At 40.3% G+C, this 23,293-nt stretch overlaps 1 protein-coding gene across 2 annotated transcripts in view; it reads right to left on the bottom strand.

The window, feature by feature from the left end:
* robo3 (roundabout, axon guidance receptor, homolog 3 (Drosophila)) overlaps positions 1 to 22,830 on the bottom strand; it is a 131,097-nt gene extending 108,267 nt beyond the window's left edge. For both annotated transcript variants that reach the window (XM_024393773.2, XM_024393774.2), the window contains exon 1: positions 22,249 to 22,830. In XM_024393773.2, coding sequence (XP_024249541.1) covers positions 22,249 to 22,312 — 64 coding nt within the window. In that variant the 5' untranslated portion in view covers positions 22,313 to 22,830. The remainder of the gene's footprint in view (positions 1 to 22,248) is intronic.
* Positions 22,831 to 23,293: the final 463 nt, after the last annotated feature.

Here is a 23,293-nt window from a genome sequence, read left to right as displayed (position 1 = left end):
TCCAAATGGACAATGACCCCAAGCATACTTCCAAAGTTGTGGCAAAATGGCTTAAGGACAACAAAGTCAAGGTATTGGAGTGGCCATCACAAAGCCCTGACCTCAATCCTATAGACATTTTGTGGGCAGAACTGAAAAAGTGTGTGCAAGCAAGGAGGCCTACAAACCTGACTCAGTTACAGCTCTGTCAGGAGGAATGGGTCAAAATTCACCCAAATTATTGTAGGAAGGTTGTGGAAGGCTACCCAAAACTTTTGACCCAAGTTAAACAATTTAAAGGCAATGCTACCAAATACCAATTGAGTGTATGTAAACCTCTGACCCACTGGGAATGTGATGAAAGAAATAAAAGTTTAAATAAATAATTCGCTCTACTATTATTATGACATTTCACATTCTTAAAGTAAAGTGGTGATCCTAACTGACCTAAAACAGGGAATTTTTACTTGGATTAAATGTCAGGATTTGTGAAAAACTGAGTTTAAAATGTATTTGGCTAAGGTATATGTAAACTTCCAACTTCAACTGTAGATAGGAAGGACTGTGTGTGTAAAAAAGCCAGTTCAAATTCTGACCCAACCCATGTAAACAGGTTTGGATAGTATCTAGATAGTGTTTGTGTGGCTGAACGTTATGCTGGCATTGTATTTGTGTAGTAGTGCTGTAATTGACTGTTAATTAGCATAAACACGTTTAGCATCTCCAGGCCTCTTCACATACAAGTTGATGATGCTCTCCTTTGGAATATCTCCATTTAAATAAGTCTAATAAATCAATTTAAATTACACCACCACAATGAATCCATCATTTATTTTAGGCAGGTATAAAGAGACATTATGAGAAATACACTTTTTGTGCTTATGGAACATTTCTGGGATCTTTAATTTCAGCTCATGAAACATGGGACCAAGACTATACATGTTGCATTATATTTTTGTTCAGTATATATTATTTGATTTTATAGTAAGAAAAATATAATTTAACATAGCTGAATAAAATAGAAAGGATATTTTTCGCATTCCAGAGCGAGTGTGCATGTGATGTGGCTATGTTGACCATAAAAGTGATAAGTTGAAACAGGTCCTATACACTAGATTTAGAGTTATCTGGCAACCTTAGTTTTGAATGATACGAATCTTAGAATGTCAAAAAAATCTAAACACACAGTGCATTCAGAAAGTACTCAGACCCCTTGACTTTATCCACATTTAGTTACGTTACAACCTTACTCAACATTTTTTTTTAATTATCCTCATCAATCTACACACAATACCCCATAATGGAAAAAGAAAAAACAGTTTTTTAGAAATGTTTGACAATTTATTAAAAAGAATAAACTGAAATATACGTTTACATAAGTAATGAGACCCTTTTGCCAGTACTTTGTTGAAGCACCTTTGGCAGCGATTACAGCCTTGAAGTTCCTTGGGTATGACGCTACAAGCTTGGCACACCTGTATTTGGGGTGTTTCTGCCATTCTTCTCAGTAGATCCTCTCAAGCTCTGTGAGGTTGGATGGGGAGAGTCGCTGCACAGCTATTTTCAGGTCTCTCCAGAGATGTTCAATCGGGTTCATGTCTGGGCTCTGGCTGGGCCACTCAAGGACATTCAGAGACTTGTCCCAATTGTCTTGGCTGTGTGTTTAGAGTTGTTCTCCTGTTGGAAGGTGAACCTTCGCCCCAGTCTGAGGTCCTGAGCGCTCTGGTGAAAATTTTCATCAAGGATCTCTCTGTACTTCGCTCCATTCATCTTTCCCTTGATCCTGAATAGTCTTCCAGTCCCTGCCGCTGACAAACATCACCACAGCATGATGCTGCCACCACCATGCTTCACCGTAGGCATGGTGCCAGGTTTCCTCCAGATGTGGCACTTGGCATTCAGGCCAAAGAGTTTCATCAGACCAGAGAATCTTGTTTCTCATGGTCTGGTAGTCCTTTAGGTGCCTTTTGACAAACTCCAAGCAGGCTGTCATGCACCTTTTATTTAGGAGTGGCTTCCATCTGGCCACTCTACCACAAAGGCCTAATTGGTGTAGTGCTGCAGAGATGGTTGTTCTTCTGGAAGGTTCTCCCATCTCCACAGAGGAACTCTGGAGCTCTGTCAGAGTGACCATCAGGTTCTTGGTCACCTCCCTGATCAAGGCGCTTCCCCCCTGATTGCTCAGTTTGGCCGGGCGGCCAGCTCTAGGAAGAGTCTTGTGGTAACAAACTTCTTCCATTTAAGAACAATGTAGGCCACTGTGTTAATGGGGACCTTCAATGTTGCAGCGTTTTTCTTGGTACCCTTCCACAGATCTGTGCCTCGACACAATCCTGTCTCAGAGCTCTACAGACAATTCCTTCAACCTCATGGCTTGGTTTTTGCTCTGACATGCACTGTCAACTGTGGGACCTTATATAGACAGGTGTGTACCTTTCCAAATCCTGTCCAATCAATTGAATTTACCATGGGTGGACTCCAATCAAGTTGTAGAAACACCTAGTCAGTTGTACAACTGAATGCCTTCAACTGAAATGTGTCTTCTGCATTTTTACCAACTAGAATTTGTTACATTTTGGATTATATACCAGTTGTGTACCAAAGACATCTTAAATCAGTTGTTTTTTTGTTTTTCTGCCATGCATTATATGCTGTAGGCTATTAGGCTATGTATTGTATAACAACACAACCATTATTTCACTTCTGTTTTGGGGGGAGCTTGGGCTCATATGGGCCTCTGCTTAATCCACTCAGTTTTAACCTGGTGTTGAACTTCTTTCTTCAAATTGATCATCACAGTGAGGTGAGTTTTAAAAGCATGATTCTGTTTTGATGGTAAGTGTTTGATGTGATTTTGCATTTGCATTGATGTCAGAGTGGTTAGAGGGACAATAGAGTGCTTAGTCCCAGGCCATTAGCAACATCATTAGCAAGTTGGGTACTACCAACGCATGTCCAGAGTGTATAAGAGGATATTACGGTGACTCAACTGTCACATTGAATTTGACTGCGGTCATGACTCATGACTGCTGGTGTGGCGTAATACGGTCACCGCTACAGCCCTAGTCCAAAGGCAGAAAGATGTGCAATGGTTTGGGTTTCCTTAACTGACCTGAGGAGCATTTGAAGTGCAATGTAGCTCAGTTGGTAGAGCATGGCACTTGCAATGCCAAGGTTGTGGGTTAGATTCCCACGGGGGAAAAGTATGAAAAAAGGAATGAAAATGTATGCACACTACTGTAAGTTGCTCTGCTCTGCTACTCAATGTACTGCAACAGAGTGTTGAGCTGCTTTGTCTTCAATGGATATTAGAATGCTTTAACATTACATACTGGCAGATGTGTGATTACATATGAGTTGTTTGGCTATGGGTGTATTGACCAGATACTGTGTGTATGGAAGTGCAGATGTTAATCAAATCATTCCGAAATGTGTGGTCATGCTATGGTTGCTGCTAACGTAGGCCGTCATTGTAAATAATAATTTGTTCTTAACTGACTTGTCTAGTTAAATAAAGGTTAAAAAAATAAACTTTTTTAAAAACTTTTTTTTTTAAACATACAAATAGCCTCATGAGGAGAACATGCTATACAATATTGTCATGCCCACTAAGACTCCACAGCAAGCTATCGTGATTGATTAAGAGCAAGGGATGAGAGTAAATCTGAGTATTACATGTTCGTCGGGTAAGCCTCAAAATGACAGGGACAAATGCTAAACTAATGCTGAGGCTCAACTAATAAACTGATGCACGATCAGCATCAGCACGAAACATCAGGACTGTGTCAATGTTATTAGAGTGAATATGCAGAAATGCACAGTCACAAGAAAAAAATACTTTATTCCAAATCTTAGACAGACCTTTCTTAGCTGGAGAGTAGATCTAAGTCTAAGTCTAAGTCTGAGAGAGAGAGCGAGAGCGAGAGAGAGAGAGAGAGAGAGTATTTTCCCATCACTACAACAATGTATATAGACATAATACGACATTTGAAATGTCTTTATTCTTTTGGAACTTGTGTGAGTGTAGTTTTTACTTGTAACTTTTTATTGTTTATTTCACTTTTGTTTATCCATTTCACATCCATTTCATGTTTCCCATGCCAATAAAGCCCCTTGAATTGAATTGAGAGAGAGAGAGAGAGAAAGTAACACAATGGCCTTAGTACGGGTACATAGTCTTGTTCAGACTTCAAATATCATTCTATACTGGAGAATGAAAAACTGCTGTGGCTGTGCGTTTTTCTCTTCTTCAAGTTAGCGAGTGGATTGGTTTGACCTTGTCATCTGAAAAAGAGACGGTACCAGCATCCATAGTGGATTCCATCTCCATGCCATCTCCCTCCACTATTTATTTCACAATGTCTATCCTGGTGGGCTTTTACCCGCTAAGCAGATTGATCAACTTCTCTGGGGAAGTTAACTCAATCTGCACATCACCCAACTCCCATAAATCACTTAAGTACTCACTTGACTGACATTCTGATGAAAGACGGGCCGAGGGGGACAAATAATTTGCACAGGGCTAACATTGTTCAAGATTTAAAAGAGACACTAGCAATTTAGCGCAACTTCTCACAAACGGAACGAAGATCATATTAAACCTTTTCTTTGTGTTTTCTAGTAGTCAAAATATAATTCAATAATGGATAAACACTATTTTTACCACACAAATTCACCACATCAACTAAAATGTGGTCCATGGAGGCATTTGGCAATTCTATCTTGGTTTGACCTGGGAAAAAAGTTCAATTTCAAATCTTCATGACAACAGGCTCAACCCCCCTAAGACGTTAGAGGTCAATTGAATAATTGTCTTCTTCATTCAAGCACATGAGAAAGCCTTGAGGTCAACACTCACCAACGTACAGAAGACTAATTGATACAGCTAGCTTGCTAAACATCCCCCCACACAACTAGCTAGCTTGCTAACCACCCGCCCACATACCTCCAAAGTACTCTCATGGCAGTTATGACACGAGGTAAAGTATGTGAGAAGACCCTGCTTTCATCTCCCTGCGGGGCAAACCTGAGAATAAAACACTGATGACATCTTAGCTGTGTCGGAGTCAGACATTTTGACACCGTGAAAAATCTCTTTAATTTCCACCTGAGGAACTTGAGATTTAATCAGGCATGGGCTGCCTATCAGAACATAGCACCTCAAATCCTTATCACACTGTGAGTCTAAAAAGAGAAGATTAATCCATGCACTGGCTTACCATTTGAAATCACAGCTAAGTCAACCCCCTGCTTCAACTCAGCCCCACTTCCCTGCAACTCTCTCAAATAAAACTTCTGACTTCAAGTCTCCATGGCTGGAAGGAGCCATTCACATTGTAATTCCAGTACAGTGGCTACTATAGAAGTGACCGCCATATGAGAGTTTAAAGGGGGTTATCAACCAGAGGTATTAGGACAAGAGGAGATGCATGAGGGGAAAGAGAAAGAGAAAACCACCAACATTCTTATTCCTTCCTCATCTGCAATTCTTTTTACCAGACTGCCCTCCCCTCCCTCTACACTGAAGTTTGTTGTTTTACAGCAGCCCTCCTCCACCTCCTCCTCTTCTCTTTCGCCAAAGCCTGGGAATTTATTTGCAAATGGGCAATCCTTTCCCTATGTTAAATTGGGAGAGGGAAGGGGGCGGAGAGTGGGTGCTTTCTCTCCAACCGCCTACTCTTTGACCCGGGGTACAATAAAAAGTGGTCTTCAAAATTGAGCTTTTGTTGGTTGTGAGTGACTAAATAAGCCAGGGTCAACTCTGGAATGGAAATTGCTCTGGTGTTTCCTTCTCCCTTCTCGCTCTTGGGGCTAGAGGGTTTCATGACCGGAGGCTCTCTCTCTGTCTTTGAGAGGGGACTTAAGGCGTCTGCATTCTTCCCATCCGAAACAGTTCGAAACAGTTTGTGCATATTATTATGAAAACATTTTGTGACGTTATGTTTGTTTTGGTCTTCAGCAAGGGTTGTTCATGCACACATTTTTTCTCAAGGCAAGCCGAAGTCGGTAGCCGAAGCCGGTAGCTGAAGTATACTCCCCTTTGTTGGTCATTGGTCAACAGTAGTGTTTCTTCAATGAAGTGTTTGTTTTCATTCAACGATAGACAACTCAGTTTTCATGCCAGAATTTGCGCTTGAGAAATACTGCACCAAACATACTTAGATGTAAAATTGTGTGACTAAGATCTCTTCAGCAAAAAAATGAACAATTAACTGACAGATTTCTTGAGTTATCTTAGATTACTTCTGACTATTTTGAGGAAGTGTACGTCTTGATTCGGTCTTATGTAGCAAAATTTGAAAAAGTGTTTTTTACATTGGATAAAAGCAGACACAAAATGATATATCATACACTGCATTTGAGGAACACATTTTGAGAAAATGGACCCATTCGTTCACACCCTCTTAAGCTTTAGCCCCACCCATCTCTTTAAGGGTTGATCTGAGCGTTCTGTCCTAACAGCAGTCAAGCACCAAAACTAATTGGCCAATGTTGGATAGCTTGCTATCTACTTCCAGACACAAATGAGAGAACAGATCACTGACCATTTTACTCACCCTAGCAGAACTGGTTAGGCTGTTTTTATGTTTTCCAGCGCGTCGGTGACTGCAACTGTGCTGCTGGCAACAATTTACAAGGCGAATTTACTAGCTACGTCTATCAACAGCAGTCCCAGTGACATTCTATTGAAATGGTTACTTGCATAGTGGAGTCTTTCGTCAAGACATAGGTAAACAATGAACCATAACCTGCATGAATCTGCAGGTAGCTAACCAACCAGGTTCAATATTAGCTAGCTAACATTAGGCTATAGCTAGCAAAGCAAATGGCCCTGAGATACGAATAATAAGATCATATACGTAACGTTAGCTAGTGAGCTAACAGTACACTTAGAAACGTGTAATATCTGAAAATGTAGTTGATGATGTCTATAAGCTACAATATGCATGAAAGTGCATCCTTGTAGGTGTGTGGGCTAATATAGTCAAAATGTTGCTTTGGGGTAAATTGTGCCATTTGGCCAGGGGCAAGTTGAGCCAATGGCCCAACATACCCCATACAAATATGAATTACATATTGTAAATTTTATACATAATATGCATAGTATTTTAGAAATTTGTCATGCATATGAACTCAAGATAGTGCATTTTTATTGTTACAGAGCAGACATCATTCCCTGTGTATACAAACGTAAAACAAAACAGGGGTCTCGCCCCCCTTGAAGTTCTTGAATGAGCAGCCAAGGAAGTGAAAGTAGGGAAGAAGTCCATTTGAGCAGAAGCAAGGGATGACAAAATAAACTGAATGACACCGAATAGGTACATTGACAAAAAAGAAAAATGAACATGTATGTGTGAAAGAGAAGCTATAACAGAATAGCAGAGGCACACAAGGTCTTATCTGATGACATGGAGTCTATACTTGCTGAACCTGCTAAACATATCAGAAATCTTGCAGACCAGTTTCATGGGCTTAACACTAGAACTGCTAAAGCAGTCATTTTGACCGCTCATCAATGGAGAAAAAGAACTCTGCCAATTTTTAAGTCATGGCTCCCTCCGTCCTTGACATTTCCTAAATAAGTCTATATAACACACCATCGTAGTTAGAATCTTAATATCACAAACTGGAGTTATAACCAGTTTTAGGAGGACATGTCATTTTTTGAATGGTGTTCCCTGTTGCTCCTCCTCCTCCTGAAGTAGGGCTCCGCTCCATCTCCCAACAGTTGAAAGTGCAGTGCCCAGCTGATAATCACCCTGATGATTGCCTCTAAACTGAACCTAAACTATATTGAATTTCACACATATTACAATAGATCAAATAAATTAAGTAAAGTATGATGGGGAGAAAGGGGGTGAATGGGTGAGTTGATGAGCAGAACAATGCATTATTATATATTCACCAACTGTGAATGAAGAATTGATCTGTTCTAATTATAATCTCAAAATGTTCCGTACCCTACATCAGTCCGTAATTGTACATGCTGAATGACTTTCAATACCTGGGAAAACATCTACATCGGATAGCCTGTGAGCAAGTATCAGAGAATGTGGTGATGAGGCTTGTGGAACCTTATGATGCCAAGGAGAGAAATTTCACCATGGACAATTTCTTCACTGTCATTGGCCGGCACCATGAACAAAGTGAGAGGCGAGCTCCCCCTGCACAAAATAAGGCACGTGAATGGCCGTTGTGCAACAGTGCTGAAGAACGACAAGACAACAGGAACACAATAAAGAAAAAAACGGAAGCTATTACATACTACAACAAAGCAAAAGTACGTCAAAGTGTGTCAAGCAAGTGAAAGTTAAAGGTTTGTGTCAACTGTTAGGATAAGAGATAACAGCTATAATGCCATTATTGCTTTTGTAAAGATTTTCACTATTTATCAAGGCCACTTGGCACTTATAATTATGTTTAGGCTACTGATGTTTTCTTGGTGACTGCAACAGTGCTGCTGGCAAAAATTGATGCATTTTCCCATATTCAACGGGTGTTAAGTGTTCAAAATGTGTCCGTTTTTCTGCGCTTTAGCACACTCTGAAATCGGAGTAGATAGCCAGGGCGCATTTACTAGCTACGTCTATCAACAGCTGTCACAGTGACATTCTATTGAAATGGTTACTTGCATAGTGGAGTCTTTTGTTAAGACATAGGTAAACAATGAACCATAACCTGCATGAATTTGCAGGTAGCTAACTAACCAGGTTCAATATTAGCTAGCTAACATTAGGCTATAGCTAGCAAAGCAAATGGCTCTGAGATATGAATAATAAGATCATACACATAATGTTAGCTAGTGAGCTAACAGTACACTTGAAATGAAAACAACTTTGTCAAAATTAGAAATGTGTAATATCTGAAAATGTAGCTAGCAAGACTAGTTTACTGCATACATAATTTGACCTCACGTCTTGCTGACAGTGCATATTGGTGGTTGGGGTATTTAATTTATTTTGTAATTATAAAAATAAGCTGTTACCATGTTCTAACATATGCTTTCTGTTTTAAAGTTGTAACAAATGCACTCCATGGATAAAATTGATTGAACACTTGAACTTATATATATATTTTGTTTTGTTTTTGTTTTTACATATAGCCTACAGTAACATAAACTAAGGCAAATAGTATTGTGTTACTATTGTGTTAACATAAAAAATCGTATTCTAAACATGACCAAATTATCATTTTTGCGATAGCAAATATTACATGTGTTAGAATGTTGCAGTAAGAATGACTGCTCACTAGCTTGAAGGGGGGTCCCTCGAGGCTCAGCAGTTCTAGTATTAAGGAGAAAACACATTGCACCTAATGACGGTCTACCGTTCATCTGCTGTTCGTTCACAGAGACATGTAGAATCGGTTTGCACTTGGTTTGCAAATTACCTGCACTCTGTTCAGAGGTGCTAAGTACTCTGGGCCGGCAAACACTTTAGAAGCCTCAAATGCAGAGAGCTTGCCTATGAATTGGAGTGGGTAAGTGATATTGAACAGCAAGAATCTGAATGTAGGCATACATTTAAGATGTACAATATACCACAACCCCATCCATGAATTAAACTCATCATCCTTTTTCTAGGGCTTTATTGGTTCAAGTTATTCAAGAAACAGCAACATCTATCATGTTGGACACCAGAGGCCACATCCTTGGCAAGGGTCACTGCCTAAAATCCAAAAATGTTATTGTGATTGTGTTGAATTGTGTTTGTGAAATAAACACAAGTCAGTACAGAAATTAGTAGAAGTGGAACATGTTACCCCAAGGGGGCTCAACTTACCCTATCCTTATTCTCAATTTACCCCATACCTGGGGTAAGTTGTGGGACCACTTTGTTTTCCGTAATGTTTACATGAATTCTGAGTATATCCTGAAATATACGTAGACAGCTTTGTTATAAATAATACAATATTTTCCTTGAAGTAGTGATGCTGAATGTTTTTTTAAAAATTGGTCAAAATGCCCCACTCTCCCCTACTAACACTGTCAATTGTACATGAGAGAGGGAAAGGAGGAGGAGGATGGGGAGAATAGAAAGTGGAATCATAAGCGAGATATTGATGCTTCATGTGCTGAGTTTTCCAGGGGTTGTCACTTTGCATGAAGGCTACGGCGATGCACAAGCCACCTTCAAGTCTTACCTCTGCTTAACTCTTTCTACATTTGATCCCACTGAAGACTAATTCAGAGAGATGCTAACAAGTATTTTCTTATTTCTTTATAATCATTAACCAAACAACAGCGACATCTGGAAAACAACTTTGCAACTGATCACGTTTCACAAAGAGCTGTATGTTTCAGACTACAGGCAGTAATTTTACATAGCGTAGAGGCAGGGGTGTAAAAGGCAGATCACTAATAAATTGTCAGTGAGTGCAACAGTGGAGCCCTGCTTAGCTGTATCATATCACTGGGGCGTGTGAGACTGTATCCCAGAGTGAGTTCCTGGTTTGGGGGTTCCACTAAGACCAGCCCACCACCACAGCTGGGGGAGATAGCAGCAGTTTACACACAGTGGCACAGTCTCAGCATTCTTCTGGATTAGAGACCCCACCGGAACTGAAGACACAGACATACACATGTGCACACACAAACTGCCCCTAACTCATATCCTGTCTGACTCACAGACCCCACATATCACCACAGAAGAGGAAAGGGGCCCAAAGTGAACTTGGTGGATATTATCAAGGCATATGTTGAATGGTGTAGTAGGGGGGATATCAAATGTCTGGCTACAGAGCCTGTTCCTGCTATCCGCAGCAGATTAAGTCAGGCTAACATCCCTATGCTCAGTCAGAGGCCTAGCCTCTCTTTGTGCATTTGGCGCTTAATGCCTACCTGAACAACAAAATAATAAAGGTAACAAGGCAAAGTATGCAACATAGCTAGTTTTAAACTCACTCTGCAAAATTCACATTAGAGATGTACTCCTTAGAGTTTCTTATAAACTGGCAATACTGCTTTACAAAACGAAGGCAATACAAGGCACTAGGGATGTGTCCTAGAGTGATAAGGGATGGACACAAAAGGAAATGGAGCAAACAACCAGCGGAGGAATTCTATGTGGAGAAAGATCTTCCCTTCTAGTCTGTACCTACTTCTCACTACCTCTTCCATATTGACATTCCTATTTGAGACGACAGGAATATTCAGTGGAAATCTGACAGGAACTTATCCTAATGACAGATGCCAAAGTCAAGGAATCGATGACAGCAGCTGACAAATTATCCCCTACACTGACAGGAAACCAGTCACCGTGAGAAACAGAGGACGGTAAATTATGAATCATCAAACGATTGCCTGAGCCTTTCGAAGTGCTCAAGTCTGCAATGTCTGGCACCTGAGAAATACCAAATGGTCTCCCTGACAATTTGTAGAATTCTGCCAGCTGCTTCGGGTGACAATTAGACTTCGGGAGGGTGCACACTTTTACTACGCATATCATTTTGTTTGTTGACAGTCAATTTGAAAATTTAGCTGCACTTTTGTGGAACCACTACCTGAGCTGCTTCAAAGCTGCGTGACAGGCAGACAAGTCCGTCAATGAATAGACACTTTTTCGCAAGTAAATTGTCTCATCTAATGAAAACCACATCTCTGTTGTTAGACTTCAGAGGATGGCTAAGGGGGAAGAGAGAAACAGAAGCTTGATAACTTCACTCCATCTCCAATCCTCTTTACCATATGCCATATATGTATTGTTTATTTGTAACATTTTCATCTGACCTTCACCAGAATGTTGAGCCATTATAACTGTCCACTGAATACTATGCTGTTAATGGAAATGGAACTAAGATAAAGCTACTACCAGTACAACATACAGACTACTGTTGTTGGCAAGTAAGACTAGCTAGGAGTCTATTCCCTAATAGTAGTAGTAGTAATAGAGTGACAGGAGATAGAAAGTATGAGTTTAGTTAAATGACAAAGTCAACAGTGGAGGTGAGGAAGTGTGTCTGTGCTCCAAGTCATTAGACTGAGATCTCCTGATGGGAGTGTACACATGGCAGTGGGTCAATGCTGTTTGAAGTGCCATTCAGAGGGGTCTAAGTTGGCAACTAGTTTACTTAGCGGGGAACTATCCAAATACAGCACCATATAAGAAGACCATGATTAGGTTGTATTTATTTGCACCAAAGAAAACAAATGTAAGACAAAACAGAACAGATAAAAAAAATGTTAAAAAAACAGTCTGCAGGTGAGGTTGAAACCCAAAAGGGCTTATATTTATTTATTTATTTTTCACAATTTATTTAATAATATCCTCTTGGAACTCCAGGGGCAGTATTGTCATTTTTTGGAGAAAAAAAAACGTTCCCGCTTTAAACGGGATATTTTGTCAGGAAAAGATGCTAGAATATGCATATAATTGACAGCTTTCGATAGAAAACACTCTTTCCAAAACTGTAAAGATATTGTCTGTGAGTATAACAGAACTGATGTTGCAAGCGAAAGCCTGAGAAAAATCCAATCCGGAAGTGCCCCAGGTTTTGAAAGCGCTGCGTTCCAATGACTCCCTATATGGCTGTGAATGTGAGTCCCTATTGAGCTGTGAATGTACCATCAACGAGCTTACGCTTTCTACGTATTCACCAAGGTGTCTACAGCACTGTGACGTCGTTTTATGCATTTCTGTTGAAGAATAGCCGTATGGGGGCATATTGCGTAAGTGGTCACATGGTAGCTACGAGAGAGATTCTCGCGTAAAGTACAGAGGTAGCCATTACTCCAATCGGTCCTAGAGAAAAAAGGAATTGTCCCGACGGATATATTATCCAATAGATATTAGAAAAACACCTTGAGGATGGATTCTAAACAACGTTTGCCACGTTTCTGTCGATATTATGGAGCTAATTTGGAATATTTTTCGGCATTGTGGTGACCACAATTTCCGGGCGATTTCTCAGCCAAAGCATATTTTGAAAATCTGAGATGACAGGGTGATTAACAAAAGGCTAAGCTGTGTTCCAATATATTTAACTTGTGATTTTCATGAATAGGAAGATTTTCTAGGAAGATTTATGTCCGTTGCGTTATGCTAATTAGTGTCAGATGATGATAACGGTCCCGTTCACGGGCTGGGTGTCACTACGGGTTAAGGCATATTGAGCAGGGCTAGAGGAGACACTGCGATTCAGACAGCTAGCAGACCGGGGCTAGCAAGCTACTTATTTTCCACCATAATTTGAAAATAAATTCATTAAGAATCCTACAATGTGATTTTCTGGATTTTTTTTCTCATTTTGTCTGTCATAGTTGAAGTGTACCTATGATGAAAATTATAGGCCTCTCTCATCTTTTTAAGTGGGAGAACTTGCACAATTGGTGGCTGACTAAATACTTTTTTGCCCCACTGTACATGGGACATGACAAGACAAAGGATAAAGACGTCTGACTGCTACGCCATCTTGGAATAATAATATGAAAACCATGACACGAAAACCAATATACAAATATACTGTAAGTTTAAAAAAAGTTTGTTCAAACTACTTTTGTAATACAACTTTAGGTATTTTTAAACGTTAATAATCGATCAAATTGTAGACGGGTCTTTCTGTGTTCAATACAGGAATGAAAACAAACCAGCGCCACTTTTCATGTCTTGCGCAACTCACAAAAGTGTACCCAGTTCCTAGTTGGCCTACTTCTTCATTGCACAAAGGAATAACCTCAACCAAATTCCAAAGACTGGTGACATCCAGTGGAAGCGGTAGGAACTGAAAACAGGTCCCTAAGAAATATCCTTTGGCAATGACAAGTCAGGGCACAGAGAGAGGCAAACAAAAAAAATCTGAATAGTTAGTCCTCTGGGTTTTGCCTGCTACATAAGTTCTGTTATACTCACAGACATGATTCAAACAGTTTTTAGAAACTTCAGAGTGTTTGCAATCCAAATCTATGAATAACATGCATATCTTATATTCTTGGCATGAGTAGCAGGAAGTTGAAATTGGGCATGCTATTTATCCAAAAGTGAAAATACTGCCCCCTAGCCCCAAGAGGTTAAATATTCCCCAGAACAGTTGAGCCAGTCACGTATTTGTTTATAAATAGCACAACCGGAGAAAGCGGGAGCAGTTGAGTCCAGCTGTGTATTGACAGTGGTCGCCGTTTATATTGAAAGTCAACCGTGCTTTTTTCCTTCAATAGAGTGATCAGAGACGTGCAAATACAGTTGAAGTTGGAAGTTTAAATACACCTTAGTCAAATACATTTAAACTCCGTTTTTCACAATTCCTGACATTTAATCCTAGTAAAAATGCCCTTTCTTAGGTTAGTTAGGATCACCACTTTATTTTAACAATGTGAAATGTCTAAATAATAGTAGAGAGAAAGATTTATTTCAGCTTTTATTTCTTTCATCACATTCCCAGTGGGTCAGAAGTTTACATACACTCAATTAGTATTTGGCAGCATTGCCTTTAAATTGTTTAACTTGGGTCAAATGTTTTGGGTAGGCTTCCACAAGCTTCCTACAATAAGTTGAGTGAATTTTGACCCATTCCTCCTGGCAGAGCTGGTGTAACTGAGTCAGGTTTGTAGGCCTCCTTGCTCACACATTCTTTTTCAGTTCTGCCCACAAATGTTCTATAGGATTGAGGTCAGGGCTTTGTGATGGCCACTCCAATACCTTGACTTTGTGGTCCTTAATCCTTAAGCTATTTTAACCACAACTTTGGAAGTATGCTTGGGGTCATTGTCCATTTGGAAGACCCATTTGCGACCAAGCTTTAACTTCCTGACTTGAGATGTTGCTTCAATATATCCATGCTTTACAGTTGGGTTGGTGTTCTTTGGCTTGCAAGCCTCCCCCTTTTTCCTCCAAACATAACGATGGTCATTACTGCCAAACAGTTATATTTTTGTTTCATCAGACCAGAGGACATTTCTCAAAAAAGTATGATCTTTATCCCCATGTGCAGTTGCAAACGGTAGTCTGGCATTTTTATGGCGATTTTGGAGCAGTGGCTTCTTCCTTGCTGAGCGGCCTTTAAGGTTATGTCGATATAGGACTCATTTTACTATGGATATAGATACTTTTGTACCGGTTTCCTCCAGCATCTTCACAAGGTCCTTTGCTGTTGTTCTGGGATTGATTTGCACTTTTCGCACCAACGTACATTCATCTCTAGGAGACAGAACGTGTCTCCTTCCTGAGCGGTTTGACGACTGTGTGGTCCCATGGTGTTTAAACTTGCGTACTATTGTTTGTACAGATGAACGTGGTACCTTCAGGCATTTGGAAATTGCTCCCAAGGATGAACCAGAATTGTGGAGTTCTACAATATTTCTCTTGATTTTCCCATGATGTCAAGCAGAGGCACTGAGTTAATCAATTAGCCTGTCAGAAGCTTCTAAAGCCATGACATAATTTTCTGGAATTTTCCAAGTTGTTTAAAGGCACAGTCAACTTAGTGTATGTACACTTCTGACCCACTGGAATTGTGATACAGTGAATTATAAGTGAAATAATCTGTCTGTAAACATGTGTTGGAAAAATTACTTGGGTCATGCACAAAGTAGATGTCCTAACTGACTTGCCAAAACAATAGTTTGTTAACAAGAAATTTGTGGAGTGGTTGAAAAACGAGTTTCAATGACTCCAACCTAAGTGTATGTAAACTTCCGACTTCAACTGTAGCTAGCAGCCTCTATGGAAATTTGCTCATACTTGCGCTACTTTTGTTAGCATTCTGATAATAGACGCCCAATGGTTTTTTTGTGTTTTCTGGCGCCCTTGTGTACTAAGTAGGTAATACCGTAAATTCCAGGGTGAGACGGACGGTATGACGATATGAAAATCTGAATGCCGAAAACATGTGTTTTTAGATGTGTGTGTGCGCATGTTGTGTGTGATTGTAAGAGTTAGGTTACATGGAGGAGACTACTGGGTTGTTTGGTTCATCAGGCCCTAGTCTACGCTTGAAGTTATTGAGGGATGATCATGTTTTGGCAATGTGAAGGTAGGAATTCCAGAGTATAGAATTGACTATGTGAGGTGTGGCAGTGGGGAGATTAGGAATAACAAAGGTCCAATGATTGAACCCTGTGGAACTCCACAGGATATCTTAGTAGATGGTAGATGCACTGGTAGATTCAGGACCATTTGCGTATAAAAATTGTTCTCAATCATAAACATAATTACGTAGCCATTTATATGTATAATCATAATAATAATGCAATTTAGCAAGTAATATTTAATGATCAACAATGTCGAACACTTTGGATAAATTGAGAAAGGTCTATTTACAAGTTGTAAAAGAGCCATATCAGTGTAGTTTTTTTTACAAACACCAGTTTCTCAAAAACATGGTAGTACAGATATTAGTCAATCATTTGTAAAAGATCTTGGATCCCCAGATGTACAGTGGGGTTAACTTTGGCTTTTTTTTTATCTTGAGGAACGATATCAGTTTGCATTGATTCGGTGAAGATATTCTGTACTTTAATCGAGGAAGACACTGAATTCACCAAAGAGGTACCAGTCTCATCATGACCTGCCTCTTTAAATGATAATTACCTCCATCACCTCCATTACAATAGGTGGATCAAACTAAAGCAGAGAAGGGAAATGTCCCTTAACGTGATCACAGGGATTTCCATATATTCTTCTGATTTTCTTTGTCAGAGTGGAACCCACATTCACAAACAAAGTTATTCAATTCACGAGATAACATCAGGATGATACCGGGCTGAAGTGGTGCACAACACAACCCCACACACACAAACACATAAGACTGATAAATAGCTAACTGAATGGCTACACGGACTATCTGAGTTCACCCTTGTATTTTATTTTTGCACTTTCTCTTTGCACACTCAGAAGGCTCTACACACTTATGCATGCTGACACTCCAGCACACACATAACATGCACACACATTTATACTGACTCTACACACAGTCACATACAATCATCATTCCTGCTACTGGTACGCTGTTTATCATATATCCTGATGCCTAGTCACCTTATCCCGAAACATATCTACCTCTATCACTCCAGTATCCCTGCACATTGTAAATATGGTATAGGAAATGGCTTCTTACTTCTCGTGTTCTTCTTATTTCTATTTCTTGTGTGTTTTTGTTCTACCTTATGTTATCGTTAGTACTACATTGATATTGATTACCACATTGTTGGGTTTGGAGCTTGCAAGAAAGGCATTTCACTGTACTTGTGCACGTGACATTAAAACTTGAAACACACCAAGAGTATTGATTGAATTTGAAAACACACAACGCCACATAAAATTGGCATACATACACTCATGGACAAACACATACAAAGCAAACACACAGTGCATTCAGACACATCTACACCAAACAAACTGTCTTCCATTTGACTACCCTAGACATGCTGCCTCTGTGTGACTTCCTGACAGACAGACAGACAGGGGGACCTTGTGAGGTCTGGGCAGGGCAATGGTGGGGGGGGGGCTGTGTGAACAGGATGCCTGAGAGGAGCAGGATAGCTCCTCTACTATGTTCCAGTGCCCACGCTGTCTTCATCAACACAGCGCCGCGCAGCCACACATGTCACTCCCCCTGTGTCTCACATATGCTCGCACACATACACACACACACACACACACACTTTCTTATAAAAGGGCATTTTCAAAACACTTGGTGTTACATGCTGTAGCCAGTGCATTAAGGATGTGATGTGCCCCATGCCAGGGGGCAACAAGGGCACGGAGAAGTCAACTCCTATGGGGAAAAATTGCATTGGTTATGGGCATATGGTATAGGTTAGGGGTTATAGGTGTAGGTTTAGTGTTTCAAAATTCCAGTAAAATTCCCTGGTTTTCCAGAAATAGATGAATGTGTATTCACAAACACATAACAGAAAGATCGCAGATATTGCTTTAATGTTGGATTAACACAGCAATAGCAGGGAAAACATCCTATTTACTTTGCCATTTCATGCAAAGAAAACTATTAATTTGCAGTTCAATCATTTCAACCGGTATCTATGAAATTGAAAACACTTTGAGAGCCTCCGCAGACAAAACGTGGAGGGGTGAGACTTCCAGAGTTTGAAATGTCTTCTTCCTCAGCCCACATCACGCTGTTCTGCATATAACTAACTACACAGTCCTCAAGTAGCAGAAGTTTAACGGAATATGCAGAAAATGTTGTTGACAGCTTGTGTTGACAGTGACAGGATAAAAATACATTATATTCATTATATTCCTATGCCGACAAAAACAGGACATAGAAATACAATGCATAGAATATATTTTATGGTAAAACTGAAAAAAATACAGAGAAACACAAAGCCGTAACAGTCATACATTGTCACTTTCACTCTCTTTTTTTTTCTCTCTTTCTCTGTCCATTTTAGTGCGTGACCAGCGCTAGGGGTCAGCATCCACACAATGTTTTATCAACGTCCATACAACCACTGGACTACTGGAACTAATGCCACCGGCCATTAAGCCGTCTGCGACTTGGGGCCCCGGCCCAGGGGCCCGTCAGATTTATGCCACGCTGGTATTGTTGAGGGCCCTGTGGCCTCTTTTCACTTCGGACAGCCACGCTGGAACTCTTCAAAGTCTGGAGAGAGGTGTTGTCAGAAGTCACTGTTTAAAAAAATTGTCCCCTGTGGTTTGGTTTGTTTCTTTTGATGACCGGATGAACTGGATACCTCAGCCCTATCTGGCAGTGGCAAACAGGTTAGGGTGCCTCATTTTAGCCCTCGGAATAAGAATGTGTCCGACCTTCAAATTACTTTGTGCCTCTTGATGGGTATTTTAGTGTGCGCTTGTGATAACGGACTTTGGCTGATGACAAATAGCAGACACATGAGGAATATCATGATCGTCTTTAATAGTGAGTGATTTAGATTTTGAACATGTCTTTATGCTTGGTTAGCTGAGTCACGCTATGGGTGATGGATCAACTCTACAGCTCATGCCAACGCTTCCCAAGTTATCGACAGTTTGTTTGATCTGCATGATAACAGACGAAGATAGGAGAGATGAGGGGGACTGCTAGTATGTCAAATCAAATCACATTGTATGTCACATGCGCAAAATACAAAAGGTGTAAGTAGACCTTACTGTGAAATGCTTACTTGCAAGCCCTTAACCAACAACGCAGTTCTCAGAAAAATAAAAGTTAAGAAAATATTTACTAAATAAACTAAAGTAAAAAAAGAAAGTAACACAATAAAATAACAATAAGGAGGTTATATGCAGGGGGTCCCGGTACCAAGGCAATGTGTTGGGCTACAGATTAGTCAAGGTAATTGAGGTAATATGTACAGTACATGTAGGTAGGGATAAAGTGACTATGAATAGATAATTAACAGCGAGTAGCAGCAGCGTAAAAAAAAGCAGGGTCATTGCAAATAATCCAGGTAGCCATTTGATGAACTGTTCAGCAGTCTAATGGCTTCGGGGTAGAAGCTGTAAAGGAACCTTTTGGACTTGAAGCTCCGGTACCACTTGCCGTGCGGGATCAGAGAGAACAGTCTATGACTAGGGTGGCTGGAGACAATTTTTGGGGCCTTCCTCTGACACTGCCTGGTATAGACGTCCTGGATGGAAGGAAGCTTGGCCCCAGTGATGACCTGGGCCGTACGCACTACCTTCTTGCACTACCCTGTGTGTGTGTGTGTGTGTGTGTGTGTGTGTGTGTGTGTGTGTGTGTGTGTGTGTGTGTGTGTGTGTGTGTGTGTGTGTGTGTGTGTGTGTGTGTGTGTGTGTGTGTGTGTGTGTTATCTGAGAGGCAACAGAGAGCAAGGGCGCCATTCACCGCAAAAATCTAATGGGGCACAAAATATGTGAGGATGGCTGGGGGGCGGTCCTAGTTGGAGAATGTTGCATTTTTCAAACACCTGAAACAGCTTTTCTTTTTCCTGCAATCTACAGCCTTAATCATTATACTTACTTATTTCTATGTATATATATATTTCTATGTCTATATTATACTTATTTCTAGAAAAAAAAGTGTATTTGTCTACATATCTAAGCATACATCTTGAGCTGTCTGTTTACTCCTGACTTGGGTAAAAGATTGAAAGGAATGTGAGTTTTATTCAGTACATTTAGTCATGTCTTGCTTTTCTAAAGTCTACCAACCTTGCCAGCAGGCATGCCAGTTAAGATGCCAGCTAGTTATGAGGTTGGGAGATTGAGAGCCTATCTGGGCTAGCTAAAGCCAACTTCATGAAATTTCTAGGTGGCTAGTACTATTACAGAGAAACAACAAAAGCAAAAATAAAATATAGTATTAATAATCTGAGGGGCACGTGCCCTGCCCTATGGGCATGACACCTCTGACAGAGAGGGTTCTGACTGTGTCTTACCTAACGTTCTCCCTCTGTCTTCTCTCTGCCTGTTTGTCTGTCTGTCTCTCTGGTGTGTCTCACTGTCTGTACATCTTTTTAGATCTTATCAAAGTGAGGATTTTAGATCAGAACTGAGATGATTAAGGTTTCTGGTGTCCTCACTTGGGGAAGCAGCTCTCTGTCTACTGTATGTTTTATGGGCTGGTGGCAGTCAGACGTCTTAGTGTTTACAACAGACAAACAGGAAAAGCCTGGTCTATGGTAGCCTAGTGAGGGATCCCTGATACCTATCAAACGTCTCCATTATTCACGTCACCGTTTAGGAAATGACTCACTGAGTAATGGTGATGACAGAGAGATGCACAGCTTAGCTAGTGGTTTCTATTCTAGCTGCACGCACTCTAGACCAATAACATAAGCCATTCTCCACCCAGGCCTGTTCTGGGATGTGTGTACTGTAATTACGTCAAAGGTTTCATCCTGGCTTTTTGGCCTCATTAAAGGCCTGTTTGGGGACAGTCATGAGAAAACTGACAGCTGTTCTGAGGCCATTTTCCAGTGACTTTAAAAGGAGCTGAGCAAACACATGGCCCTCTCCCATTCGGTCATTCAGGAGACTGAAAACAGGGTTGACAAACTAGCAACTGGGTTGATTGAACGTCACCTTACTGACAAACCGAAGCAAGACCTTGTAACTCAACACTGGCCCCCATTTAAGGCTCTTATCAGGTGTGAAAAAGTAATGGGCGATAGCAGGATGGACCTTCACCGCATAGGGGACACATAGGATAAAAATTATATTTGGATTTAAGAGAGGAAAATCTGGTGGAAAATGACATTGATTCGATTTGAGGTTATGGGAACATTGAATTAGGAAGATTTGACAAATCTGTGAACGAGTGTGCATTCAATGTAGCCTTGTGGCCGCATTGGAGCATCTAGAGTGATTGAAGGAGTGCTTTCGCAGATGTTGTCACGGTCTGGGTTCATAGCCTATGTTTACAGCCTCGTAAAAGCCAGCTCAGCAGTATAGGGCAGGGTCCCAGACACCATGCTGTCGGAAAATGACAAAATCCCAGTAATTCCTGTTAAATTGGCACCAGCATACGACCGGGAATCCTCCCTGTGGCCATAGGACATGCAATGGGGATAGCGAGTTATGGTAACTTAGTTGTATTAATCAACAGGCTGAGTTCCCTTGAGAACAATCCACCATCTGTTACAAAACTCAGTGAAACTTAAAATAAGAAATTATACTGTGATTGGGACATACTGTTACTATCTCTATTACTTACAACTGCAACATTCAGCTGTTCGAATTCTGGCCCTATCTCCTCTCATTAGTTATTCAAGAATATAGATATTGAAGGCACAGTCACAACAGAGGTCAACATGTTGCCAAGGTCCCCATGCCATCCATTTTTCCTCTCTTAAACTCGTTTGCATAATTTAAGTGGTGTCGAACCCAGTGGCATCACTGAATAGTTATTTCTGTGATTGGTCAAGCTTTGTCAAGGTGGCCTCAAAGACCTTAACATTTCTCCCCTCACGGATATCTTTTCTTCATTTTAAAAGGTACACTGATATATTTTCCTCATTTATAGGTACAGCCAGTAGTCTGCGTTTAGCTGAGAAACGGATGCGCATCAAAGGCATTGTTTATAATGTCGTAATCAACTTTCTCAATTGTCAATGTTTTGAGCAAAATACACCAATTTGTCATATTATCTTCTTATTCAAGATCACTCCATAATATTTTTTTACTTGGCCGATACCGAGAGGAGTTTAAGTGAATGCGCGTCTGTCACAGAAGGCTTGCGCGCAAAAATAAACCCCACATTTAATTTAATTGATTAATGGGACCGAGAGTGTCACCAAAAACAAATGCATCACAATGGATAACAAATGTATAGTCAAACACATTGAGCATAAAATATAAGAAATAGTAGAATTGTATCATGCATTGAACTTACCAAAAACCAAACCAATAAGCACAATAAAAACCAATAGGGTATCCAACGTGAGGCGAAACTCCATTACCCTCTGGTGTATGATAAAGTTGTCTTCAAAGGTATACCCCCAAAAATCTAAATGATCCAAATGTGGGTATGGTCGGTCAAGTCTACAGAAGTGGCATCCGACAACTTTGGAAAGTCAGCCCCACATTTTCGGACAATTTCCACCACCTAACCACTGGCAGCATTACAACTGATTAAAAAAGCCTACATAAGACATTCTGAAGAATTGGTTCCTTTCGGCTTCTACTTATATCATGTATTCCTCTGATAATGTCCTGCAACAGGCGCGGAAGGATGGCAAAATTACGCGTCTGGATATGGTCGGACCTAGAATATGCGCTATTTTCTTAGTTTTCTCTGTCACTGTCACCGTATTGTTGATGGGAATTTTTTGTAACTCCGTCCCTCTGTATTGAGAGTCAACTTCCTCATCAAAAAGGCATTCTTCTGATAGATTATGTGCAGCTTAATTCTTGATAGAGACTTTCATCCTTTCTCTGTGTCTCCCATTTCCTCCTCACTCTTGAATGAACAGAAGTCCTGTTATCTGCAAAAACGCTCTCGTGGCTAAAGCCCACCCCCTAGCTCCTGTGTATAGTAGTCGAAACAGTGAACACAGTGAACACTTAAAGAGACAGTGAATAAATATTTTTTGTGTAACTTTTTTTAGAACTGACCAAAATTACACACAAATTGCACACGTTGCACATGTTGCGCATTTCGAGACTGTAGGTATAATTACGCCAATGCCTTTACTTCAATCTACATTTATATAAAAAATACATGTTTCAATAAATAGACCAAATAGTTGTATAAGAAAATTCAGTGTATACAAATCAATCAGGTATGGGAAATAAAAACCTTAAAACTTTTCCATGACCCAACCAGCCTTGAAAGCAAGTCTAAAAAGCTGTATATCTGTTCAATGTGCACTATTTCTATGCTTCCCATTCTACATTTTACTTTCTTTTACTTTCAGTTTTGTATACCAGCTTCAAAC

This window comes from Oncorhynchus tshawytscha, linkage group LG30, assembly GCF_018296145.1.
Source record: "Oncorhynchus tshawytscha isolate Ot180627B linkage group LG30, Otsh_v2.0, whole genome shotgun sequence".
Lineage (NCBI taxonomy): Eukaryota > Metazoa > Chordata > Actinopteri > Salmoniformes > Salmonidae > Oncorhynchus > Oncorhynchus tshawytscha.
The sequence above is the reverse complement of the archived record's forward strand: the minus strand, read 5'-3'. Positions and strand labels throughout refer to the sequence as shown.